The sequence below is a fragment of the Lipophrys pholis genome (assembly GCF_963383615.2).
Source record: "Lipophrys pholis genome assembly, chromosome: 19".
Lineage (NCBI taxonomy): Eukaryota > Metazoa > Chordata > Actinopteri > Blenniiformes > Blenniidae > Lipophrys > Lipophrys pholis.
This window is the reverse complement of record NC_137647.1, coordinates 20,527,747-20,553,275: the sequence shown is the minus strand read 5'-3', so window position 1 is coordinate 20,553,275 and position 25,529 is coordinate 20,527,747. Positions and strand designations below refer to the sequence as shown.

The window sequence follows — 25,529 nt, the reverse complement described above, 5'->3', positions numbered from 1 at the left end:
CATCTCACACAAACTGGGTTGAGCATTTGTGTATCTTTCACTTCCCTAAATGTTTTTAACTTGAAGAATTGCTGTGTTGTATATTATTCTAAAATAAAGAGTAGGTTTTTTAGCCAAATATGTGTTCATTCATGTGTGTAAAAAATTCTGATAGAAGGTTAAAAAAAGAAAAATACCAGTTATGAAAGCTGACAACTGAATGGTGAAGTTAAGGTCTGCTACTGGGTTCAGACACTCCAAAAGTGTATTTTTAAATAGACTTTCCCCTCTGACTCTTTTAAATCAGCTTATTGTAAATTGAAAAGGCACTGATCTAAAAGATTAGAAGAAGTTAATGAAAAGGTGATTTGATTTTTCTATTTACGATTCGACTTTTGTAGCAGGAATAAATAAACACTATCAAGGTGAACTAATAAAATTTTGGTCAAAAAGTTGTTGCCAAATAAAAACTTCCACTACTGTGGTGGACCAGGCCAATGATTAGTTACAATACTGTTACCGCTCTGCATCAGTTAAGTTCTGGTAAATGTTACATCAATTGTGTTAATTTTGATCCAATTAATCATTTTCTCATTGCTGCTCAGGGACAACCAAAAGGCATAGCGCTCGGCCCATACAATGTCCAAAGCTATGACCTGTTTACATCTCAGAAACATTCCACATGATAATTCAGACTAGTTGTGTAAAGTTAGTTAAAAGTCAAAATACATGTGTTCTGATATTTGGACTGTAGGAGGAAACTGGAGAAAACAGGGAGAACATTCAAACTGCATACAGAAATAACACCAAGCTTGAGGTATTGTTACTGTGTAACAATATTGCTAATTGTAAGAAAAGGAACACACTTTTATAAGCTTTTAATGTGTGTTTTTCTGACTTACACTTACACTAAAAATAAGTAATCATAATACTATTCTTATTACTAAACATATTATTAATAATAAACAATATTAATAATACATCAAAAATAAAACATTAAAATAATTGTATGTAAAACCATTCGCGAAGCCAAATATTCTAAGCACCGGTGACTTTTTCTTCCAATCTCAGAAACTTATCTCACATTTGAGGAAAGAGTTGGCACTAAACATACATTTGAAAACTTTTTTTTTATTGCTGTTAAGGTGAAGGATGTACAAGAAGGGCCACATTTTAGGAGCAATAAAGAATTATGTTAATAGGTTTGAGCTGCTTTCCCTTATTTTTTTTTTCTGTTCTGTTTTAATTTGTTTCACTGTGCTTTGGGGGAAACTAGTTAAAGAATTTATATTATCTGAAAAGAGAAGAAATGAGCGTGCAGAGATATTTGATTAGAGAGTGTAAGTAGCTGATCTGGATGGATTAATTGCCGCTGCGGAACGTCTCGTGTGGGGGGGCAAAGCGCTCCTCGGGGCTCTTCTCATTATGACTCCATCAATCCAAGGTCCTCGGCTCGGCGAGTGTGCGCGCTCACGCTGCGCTCTGTCTGCTTTGGAGACGACAAGAAATCCAGACCCAGACACGCGGCCGCGCGCCTGCCCAGACAGCGGCCCTTGAATGCCTGCGATGAGCGCGGGACGGCGGTGGTACGGCGGCGCGCGACAGCTCGGCTGGGCCACGTAGCGGGGGCTGAGGACGCCGTTGCAGCCCGCGGCGCACCGCAACGGAAACAACTCTCTCGCTATTTTTTGTTTTAATTGTTTGTGTTTTTTTTGCACACAAAAGACCGCCTTGTCTCAAATGCACATCCGCGGCCGTGGAGGAGGGAGGGCGAGCCAGCGCGAGCAGCCCTGAATCTGTGCAACTCTGATTGCAAGAGGGAGGGAGGGAGGTCGCTCTCGACGGAGGTGAGCCAACAAAACACAGCAAAATGTCGTATTGGGAGTTTTTATTTGCTGCGCTTACACGTGTGACCCGCATGACAGCCGCCTCGCCGGGTCGCCGGTGGCTGGAGCCGGGAGAGAAGGTGCTCGGCGGAGCCCGGCTAATAGCACCGAGTTTGTGACAGTGTCGAGTTGAGTGGGTTTGCCGCTACAGCAGCCTGCGTCCAGCGGAGGAAAAGCGCCGCTTTTCTCCCCCCCCCCCCCCTCTTTCTCCTGCAACCACAGTGGAGAAACGTCGCTAACACAGCGTGACATCAGCTCCTTGTGCGTCTCGCGACTGTCGCTGTTTCTCTCCCCACCGAAAGCGCCACATCGAAATTAACTGCAACGTCAAAGCTAAATAACTGACGTCGGTGCTAGCTGGGAGCTAACTACACCCCACCACCACCACCACCGTCTGGGCGGTTTTGGGTCCTAAAAAGAAGCGAAAGCACTCGGTGTGTGTTTTGGTAATGCATGTCAGCATATTCGAGCCTTCGGTTGGTCTAACTTGTGCAAGGCGTTGAACTTGCTCGTTAGAAAGAGTGACCTTAACTGCACTAAGAGCTCCCATGTCTGCACCTTGAGCTAATGTAGCCACGTTAGCTCGTCATGTGTTTGCACAGGTTCACTACCTACAGACCTGCTAGCTGGCTAAGTAGCCCAAGTTGGTCAGGCCCGCACAGCAAGAGCTGCTCTCTGCACACTCTTACCTCTCTGTCTTAACCCTTTCTACACTTTCTGTTTTTTTGTTTGCCGTAACCCTTTCTTCACTTTACGCACAGTACAGCTACAAAGAGCTGGGGCATGTACTACTTCTTCTGGACATGTTATCGAAGCCTTAATTTGGAGTTATCCAGAAGTCTTTGCAGTCCAGCTCAAAATACAAAATACATAGACATTTGTGCGCATTAGATGTTAATATAAATCAGTAGCTTCATGTTTTAATAAGTTTTGTGCCCTAAAGGCCTTGATATAGAACAGAAGACGAGGGCTCTTGGATATCTTGATTTCTACTTTCTCCAAAACCCTGGGTAAGGCTCTATGACCTGATTATGGGCTTGGGGACCAAATACTCACAGGGACACCAAGCACCCCTGCAGTGCAAGCACGGTGAGCTGGTTAAAGTCTTATGAGTTTGGACAGAGTGAGGAATGTGAACCCTCGCACAAGCTGCAAAAAGGTAAAGCTTCTTAACGTCTAGACTTCAGAGGAAGCAGGATTTGAGTAGCAGTGCTGCATAATAAAGGGTGAACGTGACGCATTTTGACTCAACAGATCTCAACTGCTTTACTGTCAAGAGTTCAGCCAAGTGTTCGTGAACATGTGCCCCATTTACCGCTGAAAAGCTGGATGCGGCCGTTGCACTTGACGCTCCCATCCTGTGTCTTGTGAATTTCAAGGCACAGTAACATCTATCCGGTATTTGACTGGTTTTGTGGTTCACCCGCTTAGAAATGCGTTTCGGTTTCTCATCATGTCCCTGAATGAGATTGAGGAAGGCTTTAAATGAGCTGCTGCTGCAGGAACTTTGATTCCTCTGCAAGTTTTGCTGAGCATTAGTTTTGCTTTGGATTACTAAAATGTGCTGTCAAAAAGACATTCATTGTGACACTTGTTTTTTTTGTCCATCAGGGTGTGAAGAGCTGTCCAAAGTAATAAAAAAAGGTCACAATTGATTATGTTTTAAATAGTTTTGACCTCCCGATCTGACAAGGTGATTGTGTAGACTAATTACCAGTGATATTGAGAAGGCTGCGCTCTGCCTGCTTCCCACATCAAAGAGCTGCAATATTTCAGAGTGAGTGAAACCCGAAATGACTCATCAGTGATAATATGTGAGTGGAAGGATTTTACTTTATATGACTTGCATAACCGTACTTAGTTTGTACATGTGCGTTGTTTTCAGTTTTAAAATGCTTGTTTAGCTTTTCTGATTTGCTTCAAAAGTGAATCGGAGTGTTGATGCACCCTAAACATAGCTGGTTGTCATTGAATTTTAATGCATAATTAAGGGATCTTGATTGCAATGAGGGGCTTCTCATTCTGCCTTTTAGGAGCTTGTTGATGACATAATCATCAGATTCATGAGACATTTAAAACATACTGGGTTGGAGACCACTGGACAAATTTCATGTTAAGTGAAGTTCAAGCCGTGGTTTCTCCTACAGTTTATTTTGCTCCATCATCGAGATGTGGGATTATCTACAAGGCTTTGTGTCCAGGACGAGCATGTGAGTTGAGTTGCTCTGTCAGTGCCGAGCTCCCCCTCCCCCTGTGGTTTTAATGCTCTCAGAGCTGCTGCCCAACTCTCAAAGGATCAGCGTGCAAAAGAAGACAGGTGTGTCTTATATGTGCAGGCTGGCTGCAGAAAATGTCTTTCACGCCTGATTGCAAAACTATGTAAAACCAACTTGCGCGCGTCTGACTAGAAATGAAGAAAACATTTCCTTTAAAAAGAATAATAGACTGTTTAAATCATGATTTTAAGCGAGGCCTAGACTGTGTGTTGTGCATTTTGACAGCACGGCAGATCAATGAACAAACATTACAGTCATCAAATTAATCTTTCATCAAAGGAGCTGTCACTAGCAATTTAAAAACAAAAAATCAATTTCAGATCATCTCCAGTCTGAATCAGAGGGAATTCGTGCTGAGTAATAAAGTGGCAGTAAAAATTATACTTTTTTCAAAGGAACAGATAATGATCTGGTGAAAGTGAGTCAAAAGGTCACACTAAACTAATCATGGTTAATAGTTGTGATTGCATTCTAGAAAGTAACTGACGGTGTCGTGTTTGCGTTTATCTTTTTACTTGCAGCTTCCTCTTTTGCACACTCAATGGCTCTTTTTTAGCACTCTTTCAAACTCCTCACGGTAATTATGGCAGTAAATTAAAGATCAGAACAAAGTAGACTTCAAAAGTCGAGTGGGCGGGTGGGGTGAATATCAAAGTGTCTTTTGGCCTATTTATGTTTTCTTTGCACAGTGGAGCGTCAGGAGCTGAAAATATAAGATGTTTGTGAAGACTCAGCGGAGAGGATGTGTGCTGTCTCCCAGAAAGGAAATGTTGTTTTCTTGTTGTTTGTTTGTGTGGTGCTCAGGGAGGTATTCCAGTGAGTGAAACGCCCTTGTTGCACAGTGAAAAGTGGTTTGTGGATTGCAAAGTTGTTCGAGGTCACCAAACCATCAGTCCACCAATGCCCCAGCACTACATGTACACAACGGTACACCTGCGTACAAAAACAATTCACTTTCATCGAATGTTTAATTGGCTTTCTATAGATGTGATAGTGATACTGTTGGGTGTAACAAGTGCAGCACTTTGGCTTCACAGAGAGGTTGAAATACAGTTTCCTGTGGTTTTGTGCAATACATGCTCCTGCGCTGTGGTTACTCTACAATCTCCAACAGTCAATGGGAGGAGTGAAAAATATTTGATGCTAAAGATGGACTGTTTATTCTGTTCTTTGCTTGCAAATCTTTCAAGTTGCAAAAAATTATCACAATTTTACCTATTGCACAAGATCAGTGAATTAAATTATGTGCATGCTTTGAAGTTTCCCTGTCCATGTTAAGAATTATCTAACCGTCTTATAAAGGTGCAGTATCTGAAGCTTATAAGCAGTTTTGTGCATTAGATCGCAACAGTGATCACCATAGTTCTCTAAGTTTTGCCAGGTTTTCTTTGTGTACTTTTTTGTAAGTAGTTGCCATAATATGTAAATTCTGTTTTTTGCTGTTCAAAAGCTATTTTTCTTGTTGACTTCAGAAGGATTAGATGCTTGATTCCAGAGACTGGACTCCTACAAGTAATTCATGTTCAACAATTAGTATCAAATCAAGTTTGTTGGGGTTTGGGATTAATGGGTATTTGTAAAAAGCCCACACGCACACACAGAGAACATGCAAACTCCACACAGAACGTCTGGAATTTGAAACGGTCAGGGTAAAGACGAGTATTTTCAAAGCTCCCAAAATATAGGCTGTGTAATGTGTGTGCAATAGAACAGGTTTCTGCAAGGTTGTCATGCAAAGAATATATTTAACTTCTTTAAACTGTGGTGAGAAAATGCTCTGCTGCGGTTTAGTTCTAATTCTGTGCTAAACGAACAGGAATAGTCGTATAATCTGTCACTATGCAGAGGAGGGCCAGTTGTTTGTTTTCTTATGAGGTGTTTCAGTTGTTGTCTAGAACGATGCAGCAGTGTTCTGTTGTTGATATTGTATGCACTCGTATGCATTTGTGAAACCTGCGGGTTTTCTTTCAGCACCTACACACAACACTGAAACATCTGTGGGCAGATGTAACACTTGCAGTATAAAGCTTGACATTATGGCTTCTGTTTCAGGTCACAGACTCTCGAGGGAGGCAAAACGGGGGAAGAGCTCGCCCTCTAATCTCAACCTTGTTCCTCTTTGTTTCGTTTCTCTTGTCGTAGGTGTGTCGCGCTGTAAATGGCTGCTCCAGCAAGGCGCAGAGGTCCTCGCAGCAGTTGTGGCATCTTCACCTGAAGACCCTGGTACCTCGCAGGGCAGCAGCTCACTGAGACACTGAATTTGACATTTGAACTCTCACATGTCAAGCATTGGAGACACAGAGCCATCGATTTAGCAGTTTTTCAATTTTCAACGTATGGAAGAGCCATTAGAGCAGTTTGTATGTTTCTCCAGCTGCGTTTCTCCGCTCGGAAAGCATGGATGCTCTCTTTGAATCGGGCTGACTGTCTCCCCTCGTCCCCTCCTTCCTGTCTCTTCAGTAGAAGGAGGGCGGGGGATTGGTGTGGCGTCCCCTGCCCCTCCTCGTAGGGTGCACTAGTCCACCATAGCAGTCGCTCTCCTGCATTTTCTCTTTGCTCACATTAAGCCCTTCCCTTTGCACCCTCGCTCTCTTCATGAAATCCTGCCAGAGCCTCAAGGAGGAGGTTTCCGTCCCGAGCCTTGGCGGGATGTCACAGGAGGAAGGACGCAGGGCTCCGGTGTCCCAGTCCTACTTCCACTCTGCTAACCCTGACCTGGATCTGACGGGAAAGCTTTTTAAGAGGGAGGTCGGTGGCAAGCCTTATTCTGTGCTTGTGGACAATAAGATGGCGGCGAAGTCTTCCATGGGAGATCAGAACATTGGTCAGCTGCCCGCTCAGCACGTGACTCCACAGCAACATCAGCAGTACTTCAGAGAGGGGGCCGCTGGTCAGGAGGTGGAGTCGCAGGGTTCCCAGGCAGGCAATCAGGGGTCCTCCGATGACACCGAGGACGATGACGACGATGAGGAGGAGGAGGAGGAAGAAGAAGAAGAGGGTGAGGACGGGGAGGGAGGCTTTAAGCGGGAGCAGATCATCGTGGAGGTCAACCTAAACAACCAGACGCTTCATGTGTCCAAGGGGGACAACAAAACTGGAACCCCTGCCGATGACTCTGAGAGAGGTGGCAGCGATGAAGACGAGGAAGAGGACGATGAAGAGGAGGAGGAGGAGGATGAAGACAGCCCTGATGAGGAGGAGGAGGAGGATGATGAGGAGGAGGAGGAAGATGAGCTTGAGAGTGAAAGGCCACGCTCAAAGAGAGCCCGTCATGGTGCCAGCAGCACGGCGGTTCACAGCCAGCCGAGAAGGAAAAGCCTTCGAGCAGCTCTGACCACCGCCACGTCCGGGATGACCACCAGGGGGCGGAGGAAGCGCATGGAGCCCCCAAAGAGCAAGCGCAGGTCAGCCAGGTCTGCCGGCGCCTCCGGGGGCGCCACGGCGTCGGGGGGCAAAGCAGAGGTGGAGGAGAAGGAATTGCTGGCGTGCGAGAAGTGCCCGCGAGTGTTCAACACGCGCTGGTACCTGGAAAAGCACATGAACGTCACCCACAGACGGATGCAGATTTGTGACAAGTGTGGCAAGAAGTTTGTCCTGGAGAGCGAGCTGGCACTCCATCAGCAGACGGACTGTGAGAAGAACATCCAGGTAAAGACCATCTCACACACATCATTTATATCTGTGATTACTCTTATTGACAGAGGAACAACACAGCCACGCTAAACATCACGTTAAACATCAAAACAGGTCAGGTCTCTCAGCGAGAGATCAAGATGTGTTTATTTTTCCAAGGAATAGCTTCACCTATTATTAGTTCTCTTCTCCTCATTTCCTTCAAGAATTTACCTCTGGGATTAATAAAGTATTTCTATTCTATTTGAATAAACGAGCCCAAGTCTTAGTGGCCCTGATTTAAAAGTTATGAAAGAGGTTCCAGAAACATCCATTTTAAAGTGTTTTACAAAATGGGGGATTTTTGGAGACATTATTGAGGCATGACTTAGCTATATTCCGTGTGATTGACAATAGTTTTTATTTGTTAATTTAAAGACTGTGCTTTCATCGAACGTCCCGAGACCCTTGGACCAGGTACCACTACTCCTGACCAAGTACCTACATTCTGGTTCTTTCCCATACTGATTAATGCTAAAGTTAGTTTAAAGGTGCAGTTCATTTCCTGGCTGTTCAGTGATTTTCATTAGAGACTCTTAAACATTAACAGTTTTTTCTCGTCTCAAACAAGACTTGATTCCACATTTGACTAAGTTCTAACCACTCTCAAACTGCTTGCCCCTGACGACTTACCAGTAGTCCTGCCTCACATTTCCTCTATGCAGCTTTGATTTTCAATCGGTCCATATTTTTCATTCCGCTTTACTGTTGTGGCTGTTGTTGATCTTAAGTCTCCCGGCAGCTGATATCAAGCTGCTTCAACTTGATATTGTAGCGCTTTTATACTAACACACAGAGTACTGGACCCACCAGTTCTGGCACTTGGTTCAAAAACTATTTACGCTCTGTATGAAAGTGGTTTTAACCAGTCAGTGCAGTCATACAGGCAACAACAAAAGTACATTGGTTTTGGAGGCCTGCGTGTGTCTTTGTGATTGAAGGTCAAATAGATGCATACTCTTGCTATTTTATGGGAAGAGAATTACTGGGAATGGCTTTGTAAAGTTAATGATTTACCTCAACTAACTACATTCATCAACCGAAACACATTTCCTGTGATATTTGCTTCATAAATCTACTGGGTATTTGCCAGTGTGTTGGATAAAGTTTTCGTCTTGATGAAACGGTAGCAGAAGATCTAGAAAGAAAATCCTTTATACCAGCGGTTCCCTGTTGTCACCATTACACTGAAGCCAATCACTGGTGTAGGCACCCACTTTCACCAATACAGTGTGTGCAGAATTATAAGGCAAGTGAATATTTTGACCATACCATTTCTATGCTTATTTTCCAGCTCCAAAGTGTATAAATGAAGCTGTTTATTGGATTTGAGCACATCAGGTGTTGTGTATTTGTGGTGTGTCCTCAGGAGATCAACACCCTATATCAAGGTTTGCTGTGTGGAATTATGAAGCAGATTCTTTTCTCTTGGCAAAATGGGCCAAAAAAAAGGTTTGACTGACTCCGAAAAGTCAAAAATTGGAGAGAAAAAAATTAAAGATTGCAAAGTTATTGAGTTGTCATCACAGAACTATCAAAAGTTTGGTTATACTAAGCTGATAGGGCCAAAAGAAACACGTTGAGAAAGAAAAGAACAAAAAACAAAAATCGAGCATGAAGCTAAAGAGCACTCATTGTCCTCCCGTGCTGCCATATTCCAGAACTAAAACCTACCTGGAGAACTCAGAAGTACTCCCAACATGCAAGATGTTCAGTGCTCAGAGACCTGGCCGAGGTGAGGAAGGCTGAAATCCCACCACTATTGAACCAAACGTCAAGATGTGACCAAGAAACACTTATAGACCAATTTTTTCAAAGGTTTTGAGGACTTGTGAAATGAGTCACTCCTGGAGGATCAGTAACGACACAAAGCTCCACTTCAATTCAGACGCCCACAGGGTGGAGGTAGGGGTGGGGTTCTAGTATGGGCACGTATCATTATTGACAAGCTCCTTGGACCCTTATTAAGGATGGACTTAATATCAACTCCCAGAACAACTGATAATTTTAAGAAGGCACTCGAGCCTGAATCTTTCAGGAAGACCTTGATGTTTACGCAGGACAATCCTCCATCACAAGTCCTCCGCTCAGTGGTTTGCCAGTATAGTTGACAGGAAAATGACATGGCTCCCGTCCTCACCTGGCTTCAACCCTATTGAGAACTTGTGGGCTTTTCTTAAACGGGAGATTTACCATGAAGGAAAACATGTGAGCTCTCTGAACAGAGTCTGGAGGTTTTGGTTGCCGCTGCACAAACAGTTGACCGTGAACAAATAAAGACATTGACACAAATTGCATAGAAGGGGATTTTATTGGTCACAGATTTTATATTCGAAATGTTTGGATATTTATTCAGTAGTTTGTTCACACTTTTCACTTTAATGATTGAAAGTGAGATGAAAAAATTTGTTTTTCACTTAGTCGCCCAATAATTCTGCACACCAAGACATTCTCTTGAAGAAAAAAACCTGACTTTTACTTTCTTAGATATTTCGGTGTGAGCTTTATTAACATTCAGGATTGAGCGAGTCGTGAAGAAATAGCATTAATCCTCGAAAATACAACTTGCCTAACAATTCTACACACACTGTATACTGAATTAAAACACTTCCAAATACAGATTACAGAGGATTCAAAGCTCCACGTGTCTCGGACCCAAGGTTAGGACCCGCAGAGCTCTGCCACAGTCATCAGCTGTTATTATTATTTCACTAGATTGGTGCCGTTTGTGGTTTAACATCTCTGGACAGGAGAAAGTCAGCCAGAGTTTTAGTTCTCAGCATTCACAGTTCTTTATTATAGCTTCATGTGGCTGTATGCTTACTTTAATGTACGTCTTTGGCTTCTTTGGGGTTAAATGAAAAGGTTAAATGAGCTTTATTAGGACTTTGTCAGCTGTGAAGACACTGGAGGCTTCGTGTTGGACAAAGTGCAGACAGCTAGTTGTGGTGGTGAAGTGAAGAAAGAGACACTGTTTGAGGAATAAAATCCTCACATGATATCTTTGCCTGCGCTCGCTCCGAGGCTTGAGGATGATTCCAGGAAGCGTCTTTGATCTAATGAGACAGAATTTAGGCTTCTCCAGCTTGGTTGTAAACTGTTTTTAATGTTGTGTTTAGCATAATGGTGGCAGCAGGATGCTTTTCCTCTGCAGCGGGCCCTGCAGCCTGCAAGATAACCACTGTCACAAAAGTGGATTTATTTCCCAGCAAGGCAACGACCCCAAGCGTAAATCTAGAGCCAGACAGGAATGGCTTCAAAACAACTTTAATGTTTGGAAACGGCTGAGTTAGAGACTCAACTGGAATTCGGTCAAAAGCTGTGCAGCTTTGCCAAAGAGACGAGAACAATTACAGCGTCCAAAAGGTACATTTTATCTAAGCTGCTCAACTTTGAATAGAAAGCCTTTCTTGTGATCAGTGTAATTACAGTCTGGTCCATAAATATTACCACTCGGAGACAGTTGTCTGCATTTTGGCAACAGATTTGAAATTAAACAATTAGATGTGCTGCGAGTGCAGACTTTGAGGTTTAATTGGAGGGTGTTTACATATAAATCATTTGAGAGCCGTGGGTTAATTCATGAAGGCGGCATAGCTTGGTTGGTAGAGCAGCCGTCTCCCAATCGGAAGGTTGTAGGTTCTATTCATTCCCATCTGCACCTGTTCACATGCTGAAGTGTCCCTGAGCCAGACACTGAACCCCAAATTGCTCCCATTGGAATGACAGTGCCTTGCATGGCCGCAGCCTTCGTTGGTGTGGGAATGTGTGTTTGAATGGGTGAATGTGATTAACGATGTAAAACGTTTTTTGTTTTCTTCAATGTTTAAGCTTTTTTCCCCCCTTTTAGAAAGGAGTCATTTTGAAAATGACTCCTGTGTGTTAATTAAATATAAAATTATTTAATATGTTTAGATGTGATTTAGTGAAAGCTTCAGGGACTCATGACAAAAGGGCAGAAAAGCAACAGATTGCAGACTCCTGAACTAAAATGACCAAATACGTTTAGTGAACTTGTGTTGTATTGACAGTTTGTCAATATGTTTACATAACATGATGGACTTTTCTGCTAAAACACTTCACCTGGTTTTTCTAAGCGATAACTTCCTATCAAGTTCTAACATGATAAAGTTTCTTGGTAAAAGGTGACAATATATTGCATTCAGAAATGTAACCTGAAGCTTGCTGGTGTTGAGTGAAGCGCTTGTCACTTTGTCTGGTCAAAATTCATATTAGCACTTTTTACATAATTTATAAAAGTCTTGTTTGTTTCACTTCAAATCCTGAATATAGTGCCGTTCTCCAAATATGTCTGGATAGTACCGTGAGTTTGTAGAATAAACCATCAGACCAGCTCTGAGCAAGGTAAATACTCATTAGATTTCTGGAACGTACATACATGATTTCAGGCTGTTACATCCTTAATGTTTGCTTCTTCTACCAGCAGAGGGCGCTGCAGTATAACAAAGAAGTTGTATCAAACTTGGCAACAACCATCACCAAGAGCTTGATCCCAATATGACTGTCTCTTCTTTGCTTCCTCTCTCAGTGTGTCTCCTGCAACAAGTCCTTTAAAAAGCTGTGGTCGCTGCACGAGCACATTAAAATTGTGCACGGCTACGCAGAGAAGAAATTCTCATGTGAGATCTGTGAGAAGAAATTCTACACCATGGCTCATGTTCGTAAGCACATGGTTGGTAAGTTTGGGACTTTTTTTTCTTTCTTTCGGAGATCACGTTATGATCTTTTGAATATAAGTGTGAGTCCCACCTGGCAACTTTTAGTTCAGCACAATCAAATCAAGCTCTTTGTTTTTGGGGTTTTTTATACTTTTTTTTTTACTTTTTTTAATGGTATTACTGTGTATTATCACGGGAAAAAAATAAGCAGGATTGATGTTTAACATTTCTGTAATTTGATTCTTAATGAAGAATAAAATCAAATAGTCAGTATTGAAGACGTATTTAAATTCAGTCTTCATATTTCACTCATTTTGTTTTTATTTTACTTTGAACATACTGAGAAAAAACAAAATGATAAATAGAAGAAAAATAACATACTTGAGTAGGAAGAAGCATACCCCCCTCTCAGTTCATCTGTTTGCATCCTGTCTTTTTATCAACCTATCACACAGTCATAAACTTAAATAATCACAAAATAAAGCAGATAAATCAACTAACAAGTAAATAAATGGAATGTAAAAATAAAAATCATCTGGAGGAACACCAGACTGACACACACTCTAACAGTTTCAGAATGTTCCCCTTTAGCAAGTTTATTTGTATAGCACCGTTCATATACAAGGCAATTCAAAGTGCTTCACAAAGACAAAGAAAATACATCAAATTACATTAAAATCATAGAAATAAAACAAGATATTATAAAAATATAAGTGCATTTAAAGACCAGAAGAATTTAAAATGAAACTAATAAAAATGCTTATAGAATAGTGAATAATTAGAATCATTACAGGGAGTGATATATTAAAATCAAGAGAATGCTGCAGTGTATAATAATGTTTTCAGCCTTGATTTAAATAAGACGACCTTTTGAGCAGACCTCAGGTGTTTGGGAGGTTTGTATAAGAAGTGGAATTTCTATAAGATTAGTATTTGTTTTAACCACTTTTATCGCTCAAAGTTACTTGAATTTCTAGAGTTTTGACTTTATGCAAGGTTCTTCAGTTTAAGACGCCTCTCTTCCATTGTTCTCTCTCCCTGCCGACCCAGCCCACACTAAGGACATGCCTTTCACCTGTGAGACATGTGGGAAGTCATTTAAACGCAGCATGTCGCTAAAAGTCCACTCGCTCCAGCACTCTGGAGAGAAGCCCTTCCGCTGTGAGGTGAGTTGAACCGTGTTGCTGTGACGTCATCATGCATCAGGCTGCAGTTTAAAACACGACTTTCACTTTCATTAGCTCGGTTTCAGACACGGACTGAAAAGCCTTTCTAATGCCAGTTAGAACAGTGTTCTGGAGTTTCCTTGTGATTTATGCAAACTGCCGTTCATGTGCTCAGGGAAAGTGTATTGGATCTTTGTCGCTCTGTGTGAATAGAGTGGACGAGCAACTTTCCAGATTAACACCTGAACTATCCACGCGTGTGCGTGTAGTGTTAACAACGTGCACCCAGAGGAATTTTAAAACTGAACGAGGCTTGTCTGTTCAGTGTTTCGATTTTTCGTGTGCCGTTGCCATAGATTCCTCAGCTGAATGAAGGGTTTCTCCCTGGGGGGGGGGGGGGTCTGTCAAGCTCAAAACACCTTCAAACAAATAGGTCAACGCCTGAACACGTGCCAAAATGCCATCACCTGTTTTTTTTTCCCCAGTCCTAACTGTCTTTATTTAGAGCAGAATTTGATCACTGAGTGGTTGTATGCGTTGTGCAGAGGCGCTGAAGGCTCCAGTTTGTTTTTTTTATGTATTTCTTGTTGTATTCTTAGAAAACGGCCTCGGGCTCAGAGGAACATCTGTGCCATGTGGTTTGTAACCATCCCGAAATAGATGTTTTATTCAGTGTTCTACAAGGAAACCATCCAGCCTGTTATATTAAAGAAGACTACGCAGTACAGTCTAAACGTATGTGGTGATATTTTTTAGAATCAATTCCGTCCAGCAGGGTTAGTTAGGTTTGAACATCTAAATTCAAGGCTTGACAACTTTTTACTTGCCCGAAGTTTAATGGAAATGCTTAAGCTTGGGTAATGTATGAATTCGAGCAATACATACATTGTAATATGTTTCTGTAATTGTTTTTTTGAATGAACAACTACATGTACTTAAATTAATTTGACTCTGGCAGTGGACCCTTGTGAAGGGGTGCATGGGGTCCAACTTGCTTGTTTTAATGTTTGGGGTAACTTTTTCTGTATTTTCTATATTTACCCACCCTTAAAATTTAACTACTGATGTATGTCAGTTACTACTCTCAACTCTGTGTATAAATTATTGTATTCTACAATGTATTTTGTGTTTGTTACCCAGTGCTTTGAGTGGGGGAAAAATACGTGCCGGTCCTCCTCTTGGTGACATGCTGTCAGTCTCTCATACAAATATGGGACAAAAACAGAATATTTAGTGGCGTGCGCAGACATTTTATACGTCAGGTGGTCGGTGTAAAATAAAGGCACCTTGTGCAGCGTGTGGATCCACCGGCTGCTTTATTTTAATGGTGTGAGTTTAAAAAAACAAAACATAAGCACATGTTGTAAGTAATTGCATATTTATTTAAATATTGACAGACTTTTAATAATTCCCCCTAAAACATTAAAGGAAAGAAGAATGAGAGAGAGAAAGAGAAAGCGATGAGTGGATGTCACGACACCATCATGAATAAGTTCAGATATACTTTTATTGTCCCCGTGGGGATTTTTATTTAATCAGTCTGTACAGCATTATTTGTATTGGGTGTAATTTAAGCGTGTAATTGTGGGGGGAAAAAAAGCTGCATTTACTCCATTTGAAAATTGACACAGAGGACCCTGGGGTCATGTAGGAATTTACAGGACAGGAACCTGGTGCAGTTTGCTGAAAACTATATGAATTAGATTTTTAGGAAATGTTCTCCCTGTACAGTAATATAACATTTAAGTGTGTAATTGTGAAAAATGTTGATGTCGATGATCACGTCAATATGGGCCACAGACAGTACAGTGCAAACAATTTTTTTTAAATAAACAGAAGCTGCACCCACCATATTTAAAAAGAAAAAATATATTTGTACATCTACAGTATAGGCCGTCTATCAGCACATGTGTCCACGTTGTAACAGGGCATGAATTTCACTGTGGGATTGCAGGGTTTGTTTGTTTTTCTTTCTTTCTTTTTAAGAAAAAAAAACAGTGCGGGGGGGGGGGGGGGGGTTCGATTTTCCTCTGTGGATGATTGGTCAGCCACGGAGGGCAGAGTTACGTGATGCACCTGAACCCATTACCCATGTATTGTCGCCATGAATCTCGTTTACCAGTACAACTCCATAAATTAGCCTCATTGTTTAAGCCGCTGGGTTCAAAGTGTGTGACAAAAGTAGCGGCTGACAGTCCTGACATTACGAAAAGTTCCGGTACGCGCCCTACGCTGGAAAAAAAGTCCCGGTACGATGAGGGGTAAAATTTAAAAGTGCCGGTAAAATACGACTATCTTACCAGCAGCTCTCTCCAGAGGTACGTCCGAATTGTTCCTCCTATCTCCTTCTCTATCGACTTTTCCTGAACCCCGGAAGTGTTTTTTTGTGGCAGCCATGATAAGGACTGTCCGAATTCTCAATAAGCAAATGAAAGGAGGCTCGTTGCTTCCTTTATAGCCTCCTTTAGCTTAGGAACCACTGATGCATCCTTTCGCAAAGGAGGCGAGCTCATGCTGCCACACAATTCCTTGCGGCGACAACATTTAAAGGGACCTGCTCATCCGAGCGTTCAGGGAAACTCACGATGTCGGAAAAGGGAGCAGATCATGTAAGTTACCAACGCAGTAATCTGCCTTGAACAACTTTAAATCATATAAACTAAATGCGCTTTTTGTAGTCTATTTCGGAAAACTTGTAGTTCTTTCCCCACCATGGTGGACGTCACTAACTTGCGCCGCTGTCGCATTATTATGATGTCACTAAGTGAAAGCGCTCTCCAACTCACACTACTTTAGGAACCCCTTTAACACCTTTCCTCAACCCCGTGACGTCATTCACAGGGTTACGGTAAAGTCGATAGTTAAGGAGTTAGGAGGGACAAGTCGGTCGTACCCCAGATATTTTCATTCACGTTTCACGCCGTTTTCCAACGCTATCATCGGTGATCACGCGAGAATCACGTGATCGCGCTCTCCGGGCGAGATCTCGTTAAATGGTCACGCAAAAATGGCCGCGCCCTGCTGGTGGTGCTGTTGGTGATACGAAGTGATGTTTGCCGAAAAAACGTCAAAATATCGCCAAAAAAACCACTAGCCGGTTCGGACAAGCTGGGTAGAGGATTCACTTGCCCGAGCAAAGCTTTAACTCGCTCTGGACGTTCGGACAATGTCGAGCCATGCTAAATCAGGACGTATTGGGACCTTCTACCTGTTTTCTGTTAACGATGATAGAGTATATGTTCAACATATAAACCAGGTGTAAAGGCACTAGTAAATAGTGTATTATTGCATTTTAAGATGATAGATGCAATATGCACGCATGTTAAGCCTGAACTAGACGTTTCACTCCATCTGAGGCCACTCGAGGCCAGACGGAACATGAGTATGGGTGGAGCTGCCCTAATTAAATGTTAGGAGGCATGCAACTCTGTACCATGTAATTACACGCATGTTCAGCCCATGAAAAATGTATCCCGTCGTGGCCTAACTTTGGAGTGCCACATGGAAACTGCTGGAGATTTTTCCCACAGCCTTTTATTTAGTCAGGTTCAGGTGGGTCCATTGACATTATAAATACCTCTGACCAAGAGAGAGCAAACGGACAGTGTTGCTACATGCAGCCAATATTTTGCTTGTGGTTGACTTGTTGGAGTGACTTCTCTCTATAAACATCATGCATATACAAGAAACAAGGTTCTCCTTCGTTATTTAACTCGGCAACGTCAGTGTGCATAAAACCATTTTGGCTACATTCATTCATTTGGAATATGTAGTTCTCATAACGGTAACTTATTCAGTTTAATTTTAGAAAATTCCAAAACTTTCAGAAAGCAGAGAAATTGAGCTTCACTTTCCTTTACTAGTCATTACATTTGCGTCCAGTTCGGCTGCACAGGACTCACCACTCTGGTCATATGAATACTATCTAATACACAAAGTAATATCCAAGAACTGCCAGGTAAAGTTAACTTGGATAATGTGGCAGAAGTTCTGTGGATACATTTAGTTTTTTTATGGCTGTATATTGTCAAATAAGCAAGTTAAATCCTTCAAAATAAATAGAAGGTCCTTCACACAGCATGAGGCTTTCCTTTTCATTTTTGAGAAAGAAAAGTTATCATAAAAACATAAGTGGAAAGTAAAACTATAATCCTCTATATAAAACATGTATTTTCAGAGCAGAATATGTGTGACTATTTTGAAATATAAATAAACATTTTATCATCTTTAGCCATCAGTTAAACCGGAGACCGTTGTCGGCTGTACATTCAGAAGTATCGAGTGCAGATCTCTTGTGTTTACATATCTGTAGGACTGTTTCTGTATACGTGTACTTGTGTGCTGACGTGTGTTTTCTAACCATCTTCACTGCAGAACTGTGACGAACGATTCCAGTACAAGTACCAGCTGCGGTCCCACATGAGCATCCACATTGGCCACAAGCAGTTCATGTGCCAGTGGTGCGGCAAGGACTTCAACATGAAACAGTATTTTGATGAGCACATGAAGACACACACAGGTGAGAGCAGTGCGGCTCTCTCCTAGAGCGCACACAATCTGGTAACCCATACATTTTCTTAACTTCTGGAAGAACCTTTAAAACAATGCTTTTAAAACTTTGTAGTAAGTTTTACCTCGTCACCTTCTACTCGACTAGATTTTCCTGTTTAACAGAGTGCAAACAACACAGCAAAAAAAAAAGTTAATATTACACACTGAACTTGTTTCCATTGCTCATGACTAAAGCAGATATGTGGACTTGCCTGTTGGACTTATGACGATGACTTTTAGGTTTGCATGTTAAGCGAAAAGATAAACAATGGTTCGAATGCCCTTGGCTGTTCCCAACTTTGTTGTGGCTTGCCTTTCTGTGTAAGTGTATTTTTCTTCTGCTGCCTCTGTTTAAACACACACCCGTGTGACAGTAAATTACCAAGAAGTTGGCTGAGCTGCTCTGCACGCAGGCTCTGTCCATATTTTTGTTTCACAACGCTCTCCTGTCTGAGTACATAAGCCAAGTCCTTTTAGAAAATGAGCTTAAGTTGCTTTCTAGTTATGTGATAGCACTAGGAAGGCATCTGATAACAATCCCAAACATAAAGCCTGTGTTTTGTGACTACTAACTTCAGCTTCAAGAATTCTTGTTGGAACGAATACACACCTCACGTAGTTTTTATCAACTCCGCATTTTAACCAAAGTAAAGCCTTTTTTAAATCGCACCGACCTTGAAAGGACAATTCATGCTTTTATCAGCTCACAAATAGATTTCTTCAATGCACTTTATGTCGGTGACTCCCAGTCTGCCCTCAGTCACCTCTAGTTGGTGCAAAATGCTGCGGCCCGTTTTTTAACAAACACATCCAGACGTCAGCACATCACCCCAGTCCTCTTCTCCCTCCACTGGCTCCCAGTTTCTTTTAGAATTGATTTTAAGATTTTGCTTTGTTTTTAAAGCACTCAACGGCCTTGCCCCTCCTTATTTAGCGGAACTCTTGACTGTCCGACACACTGAATGGGTGCTAAGGTCCACAAATCAGCGGCTACTGGAAGTCCGTCAGGTATAAACACTGGGGAGATCCGTCTTCCTCAGTTGCTGCCCCCAGACTCTGGAATAAACTGCCCCTGAAATACACACCTTAACCGACTTTGGCCTCTTTAAATCCCGGCTCAAAACTTATTTAGTCAGACTGGCTTTTAATACACAGTAATGTGGTGACATTTCATCTTATTTTATTTTGATTCAATTTGATTTTACTCTCGTTGATACAGTGAATGTTTTTTTCTCTTTTTCTCTTTTAATTCTTTTCTTTCTCAATTTTACTTTTTTTTTTTTTTTTTTTTTTTTTACTTTGAGGCATTTGAATATTTTTGAACCAGACAAGATATGAACTGATGCTGTTTTGAAGGTAACGTGGAGTCGCACCTATGACTGTCATCAATTTAACTAATAAATCATTTTTGAAAGCACCCTTCAAGGTTTTCCAGGCAGTTTTTAACCTGCCTTTCACTAAAACACTGCAGGTACTTTTAGAAACTTGACCAAACTAAACATCAGTGTTCCCGGACTCGCTCAGCCCTCCCGTCTCCATCCACCCACTAAAAACAAAAAAAAACACAGGACGCAGGGTGTTTCCAACATGAACAGCAGCGGAAAGAGCAAGAGACTTGGTCCTATTTTTGGTAATGAAAGAGATGTTTTACATCAAAGAAGGACCTCGCATATATTGTGGTGTCTAATCACAAGCTGCACTGCAGCCCTCAGATTTTTTTGTCCCTGTTTTGCCATTTCTAAGGCTCAACTGACTCCCCATGCCTGCAAGTCCTTCACTCTTTCTCCAGTCGTGCTGCTCGTGGGTGGACACACACACACACACACACACACACACACACACACACACACACACACACACACACACACACACACACACACACACACACACACACACACACACACACACACACACACACACACACACTCTCTCTCTCTCCATGGGCCCTCACAGTTCTATTTGTGATATGTAATTACGCTCCCCTCTCCTGTCCTTGCTGCTCCCAACCAATTTAACCTCCTCCACGAGAAGACACACCCAGTGGTGCTCTGTAATACACGCTAAACACCCCGAGAGTATTTGCCCGGTGGATAATCACCAGAGAAGGTAATGTAGCAGTCACAGAAGACTGGCACATTAGCCGTCACCTTTTTTCTATTCATGTGGCGTGGTGGAGCTTCACACATTACATGCCAGACTAAGGCGTTTAAAGAGCCCCTCAGCAGCCTGTTAATAGATGGCTGTGTGGGTGGCAGCAGGCACATTCAGTGGCTCCATGGAGGGAGGTTAATGAGAGCGCCATTCTAACGGAGCTGCTGCTGTTCACTTTCACATTTCCTCTCCTCAGAGTGAGAATTGTAATAGCTTCCTGTGGAGTGGGTGGGTTGACGGCAAAGACCCTCGATTTAAGATGGCAACCTATTAGCCTTTTCAAAAGAGAACTGTTGCTCTCAGCCGACGAGGAACAAAGTTAACTTGGTTGAACGGAGGCTTTTAATAATTTATTTTAATGTTCCATCCGTCACCGTTGACAACAAGTGATTCCACTTGTTCTTTTCTCTTTGCTGCGTTCTTCCGGTTGCTCGTCGCTTTGTCGTCCTCACATGTGGATCTTTTCATGTCTTGCAGGAGAGAAGCCTTTCATTTGTGAGATCTGTGGGAAGAGCTTCACCAGCCGGCCCAACATGAAGCGCCACCGCCGCACGCACACTGGCGAGAAGCCGTACCCGTGCGAGGTCTGCGGCCAGCGCTTCCGCTTCTCCAACATGCTGAAGGCGCACAAGGAGAAGTGTTTCCGTGTCACCAGCCCTGTCGTCCTGCAGACCGGCGGCCCGCCCGTGCCCGTCCGCATCTTCGCCAACACTTTCTCCTCCTCCTCTTCCTCGGGCCCCGGGCCCTCCGCCGCAACCCCGGCCACCACGTCTGCATCCCTGGGCCTCAGTCCCACTGGGGGGTCCATCCCCCCTCAAGGCCCTGTGGGTCACACATTCTCCCATGTGCAGCTCCACTCCACGCCCTCCCACCACCACCCCCACCCCACCACCACCACCACCCAGCAGCACCTTACAACCACAGCGCAACACGTCCCGCCTCACCCCCACCACCACCTGGCCGTTCCCCCCGTCTCACACCTGCCCCCTCCACCCGCTCTCTTCAAGAGCGAGCCCCTGAACCACTGTGGGCATGAAGACAGTAGCTACCTGCACCACATGGGGCCCCCGGATAAGGCCCCCGGAGCCCCGCAGCACCACTGAACTGTGCTCCAGGTCTGCAGGCCAGCACCAAACGAAGCCTTGTTCCTCTTCTTCTCATAGTCCTGCCTCAGTTTCTTAGTTGCAAGGCCACGACAGCTGGTTCTGCAGAGACGGCGTAGCAGGAAGCAGCAGGTTGGCGGCGTGCGTGTCTACACAGGAGGCTTTCAGGCACCGCGAGTTTGGAAGTTCTCAGAGCCCAGTACACAAGTACCGTGGCTCCATGCGTCAAACGCAGCAGGACAGACTTGAAGCATTTAGCAGAGGTGAAAGACGAACCTTCACGCGGATTGCTGGATTGATCAAAGTAGGAGCACATCTGCAGCATCAGCTCAGCGTCAGATGGACGACTGGAAAACGCTTTCTGTGTAGACATGCTAATACACAAGGGTGCTTCTGTCAAACAGAGTGAAATCAAGCTGAACACACATGAGATTGAAAGATTCAGACCTAAGGCGCCGTCATCACGTACATAGTGCATCAAATAGCAGTCGATTGACGGTAATTTTACAACCTTGAGTCATTTTGGAGGAGAAATAATTTCTGTGCGAGTTCTCCTACTGTACACTGAATATAAAGTTTCTCCTGTTCATGAAAAGCTGCTGACATTAGTGGACGTGTATTCGCCTCACAGATCATCAGATTCACGTCATCAATGACCTTCGGTCGTGTTGAGCGGACTGGGATGTTGCACACGAGTCGGGACTGGAGCTTTGCTTGCAGGTTCCTCCCCACAGCAATACTCCACCTGTCCTCCTGGTTGGACTGCACAGCCTCGGGCCCCACACACGTTAAATGAATGTTTCAACTGGTTCTACCTGAGCCCCCGTCGGCCCTCAAGGCAAGACCGGGGCCATCTGTCAGGAAGGTGGCAGAAGTGGTAGAAGATGCAGTGCCATAGGTAAAAGGGGGAGATGGTTTTAGTTTTTCATAAAGGACATGGGGGGGGTTAGACAGTTAGTTGAATCATGACTCAGTCTGAGATTCATAACATGGTATAATGGTGCTTTCCATTCCAATACATAAAACAATTTCTTAATTCTGCTTTAACATGTTTTTTTTTTGTTTTTGTTTTTTTCCATTTCAAATATAAAATACAAAGCAGCAATGTATGGTGTCATACACAACAGGACTTTTCTACAGTGAATTGAAATATTTAGCGACGGAGAAGACTCAATTATGCAGGCACATCTACCCACACACACACACACACACACACACACAATACAAAGATGACACCCGTCACTGACGTACCTACTGTGATTGGTGCCACCTCAGCTTTCAGTACTGTCGGCCAAGAGATGCTTTTTAAGATGGACGACTCAAACATACTGCCACTGTGAGGGGCCAGCCTCATGGCCCCATCAGGATTTACCCCCACCTCCTCTCGCTGCTGTCCAAGTCGATACGGGTTACCATGTTAAAGGTCACTAGACAAACACACAGTACACACAACTGGGACCTTTTTCATCTGAGTTCTTAACAGGAAACGATGCATATTCCCTTCAGCCTATATTCCAATGTTTCAGTGTGTGTGCGTGGGGGGAGGGGGGGTTTGTAATGTAAAGGTTTCTTTTTGACTTTCATCGTACTGACATACTTGGATCCACACAGACAAAACGCGTCTAAACCTGTTGAATGTCGCCTCAGCAGAGGAATGGCTCACGAGTCGTTCACATGTTTTTGTAATCTACGCTGTTTTAAGCTAATGAATGGCTCCGTCGTATAGATAAACCGTCGTGAGCACACGATAAGAGGCGGTGGCGGAATGACTGCTAATACTTGGAACTCTTGTATAGATAAGCATACGTTTGATCAAATCAGCTATTCCATTCGTTAACCACCAGTGGTGTGATTGTTTAAAGGACCGGCTGGTATTCGTGGCTCTTTATCAAGGCACTGATAAGTTTGGACTGAGTGTTTTAGTCTCGACCAGTCTCACCCGTCGGCTCGTCCCCAGTGCTCTTCTACCAAAAGCTGCTTTTACACGGCGTGCCCCGACCCACGTGTACGTGGGAATACCTGAGATGGACAATAGCAGTAAATGTGACTTTTCTTTTCTTTTCTCTTTTTGTTCTTTCTCATGGTGTTCAATCTGAAGCAGTCGAGCTCAGTAGCTTACCCCCCCCCCCCCCCCCCCCCCCCCGTTTGACTTGACACTTGCATTTCTCCTGCAGGTTTCAGTAGCACTGCATTATTCGCTTATCATCCCGCCGCTTCGGGTTCGCTGCTGTGATTCAGCATTTTGCAGTATGGATCTTTGTTTTAATTGTTTGTTTGTTTGGTTTTTTTTTGTTTTTTTTTTAAAAGCCTTTTCATTTGTGTGTATTCTCTGCACTTTACTGCTGCGTGGGTGAGGCGCAGGGAAGGGAACGGGTGGGGACTGACGAAGCATTGTGGAACGGCGTGCAGTTGTGGACAAAAGCGGCGGACGCCACGACTTTTGAGTGGATGTTGTTAGGCAAGGAAAGGAGGAGGCGGGTAGTGCGGAAGGGACCAGAGCAAGCAAAGGACATGTCTTTCTATCTTTGTTTGTTTGTTTGTTTTAAGAAATAAATATTTGCTCCAACGCCGACCTCCCTTCAAAGTAAAAGCAATGCTCATTCTGCTTTGGAGACTCCACACTGGCTTCTCCACACGTCTGAAATCCATGGTTGCTTGGTGTGTCTCGGTGTCTCGTCTCCTCAGTCCACAGAACGATTCTCCTCCTCCTTTCTTTGTTATATAGAATGCACTTTCTACTAAATTTCTTGGGTAGTTAAGAAAAATAACATTGTATATTCTTTAAAGATGTTTTAAACAAAAAAAAAAAATCAATATACTTTTCCCCCTTTGTATTTTTAACCACTTAATGTAGCATTGCGTATTTTATTATTGTATCTGGTACAAAATGTGCAGCTTTATAATGTCCTGGTTTGTCCTTATTTTGTATGTTATTTGGAGATTGGGGGGAGAAGTGGAAAAAGTTGGGCCTTTTTTGATAATGTACATTTAACTGACTGCTAACTTTGAGAAGTAAAAACAAGTAGCCATGAACGGAGTGTTCTGAGTGTTTCTCTTTTCATTTCATTGGATAGATGGCGTGAACACACACACACACACACACACACGTGCGCTTGGTGTTTTGGAGTCACTTTGTTGACGTTTCCCAACAGTCTGCTATCGGCTGCACGTGACCCCCGAGGCTTCAGCAGCAGCTGACGTCTTGTTTTTTTAAAGAGCCATCGTGTCTCCGTCTCCGCTTCCTGTTCCTGTGGTGGAAGAGACGGGTTCACTTCGCTGTGGTGACCGCGACTTTATGCCGAGATCACTTTTTACACAAACTGCAGAATAAGAGCCGTGAATATGTGCGTTTAATGTCATATCTTTATTTAATAAGGACGACACAGCCAATACAGCAGCTCCCACATACCCGAGCTAAGAAAGTAAGTTTGATTAATCCGCTCGAGGAAATTACTTCTCTGCATTGAACCCTTTCATAGCTGCTGAGGGTCAAGGATCTTTATGAGGTGGGATTCAAACCGACAAACTCCCAAACCCAAATTTGCGCCTCGTCTCCAGGCCACTGCCGTGTACACTTTTCAACTTCGCTATGGTACAGCTTCAGGAGTTGTGCCAATTTGTGAATCCTTGTTTACAAGGACTAATAGTCACAATGATTGGAAAAAAATAAATATTTTCACTTCCCCAATGTATCACTTTGAGAACAATATAGTTTTTAACGGTATAAATGTACAAATTTAAAGCATTTGACCAGTAATGGACACGAAATGATGCTCTTGGAAGTTTTAAAAAAACAAAACAACGTAGTGTCTGTCAGCCTTCATGGAGGAAAAAATGCTAGTTTATCCCCCAAACTTGGTCAGTTGTCAATAGTTTCAACTCCGCCAACTTTTTATTCCTCTGTTAACACACTAAGGTCACATTGAGGCATTTACGGTATCCGCTGCTTCAGGGCAGTGTCGCCTCCATCTCCAGAGGTGGATGCAAGTGGAACATGCACCACTGAGTCACTCCACCCTATAAGGTAAAGCTGTGTGTGTGTGTGTGTGTGTGTCTGTCTGTGTGT

General features: G+C 43.1%; 1 protein-coding gene across 1 annotated transcript; it reads left to right on the top strand.

Moving 5' to 3' along the window:
• Positions 1 to 1,520: 1,520 nt before the first annotated feature.
• znf652 (zinc finger protein 652) lies at positions 1,521 to 24,494 on the top strand. The gene is made up of 6 exons (XM_080488176.1): positions 1,521 to 1,826; positions 6,284 to 7,789; positions 12,363 to 12,510; positions 13,543 to 13,658; positions 18,033 to 18,177; positions 20,838 to 24,494. Exons 2-6 carry the CDS (start codon positions 6,737 to 6,739, stop codon positions 21,461 to 21,463), a joined length of 2,088 nt encoding a protein of 695 aa, XP_080344302.1. The 5' UTR covers positions 1,521 to 1,826; positions 6,284 to 6,736; the 3' UTR covers positions 21,464 to 24,494.
• Positions 24,495 to 25,529: the final 1,035 nt, after the last annotated feature.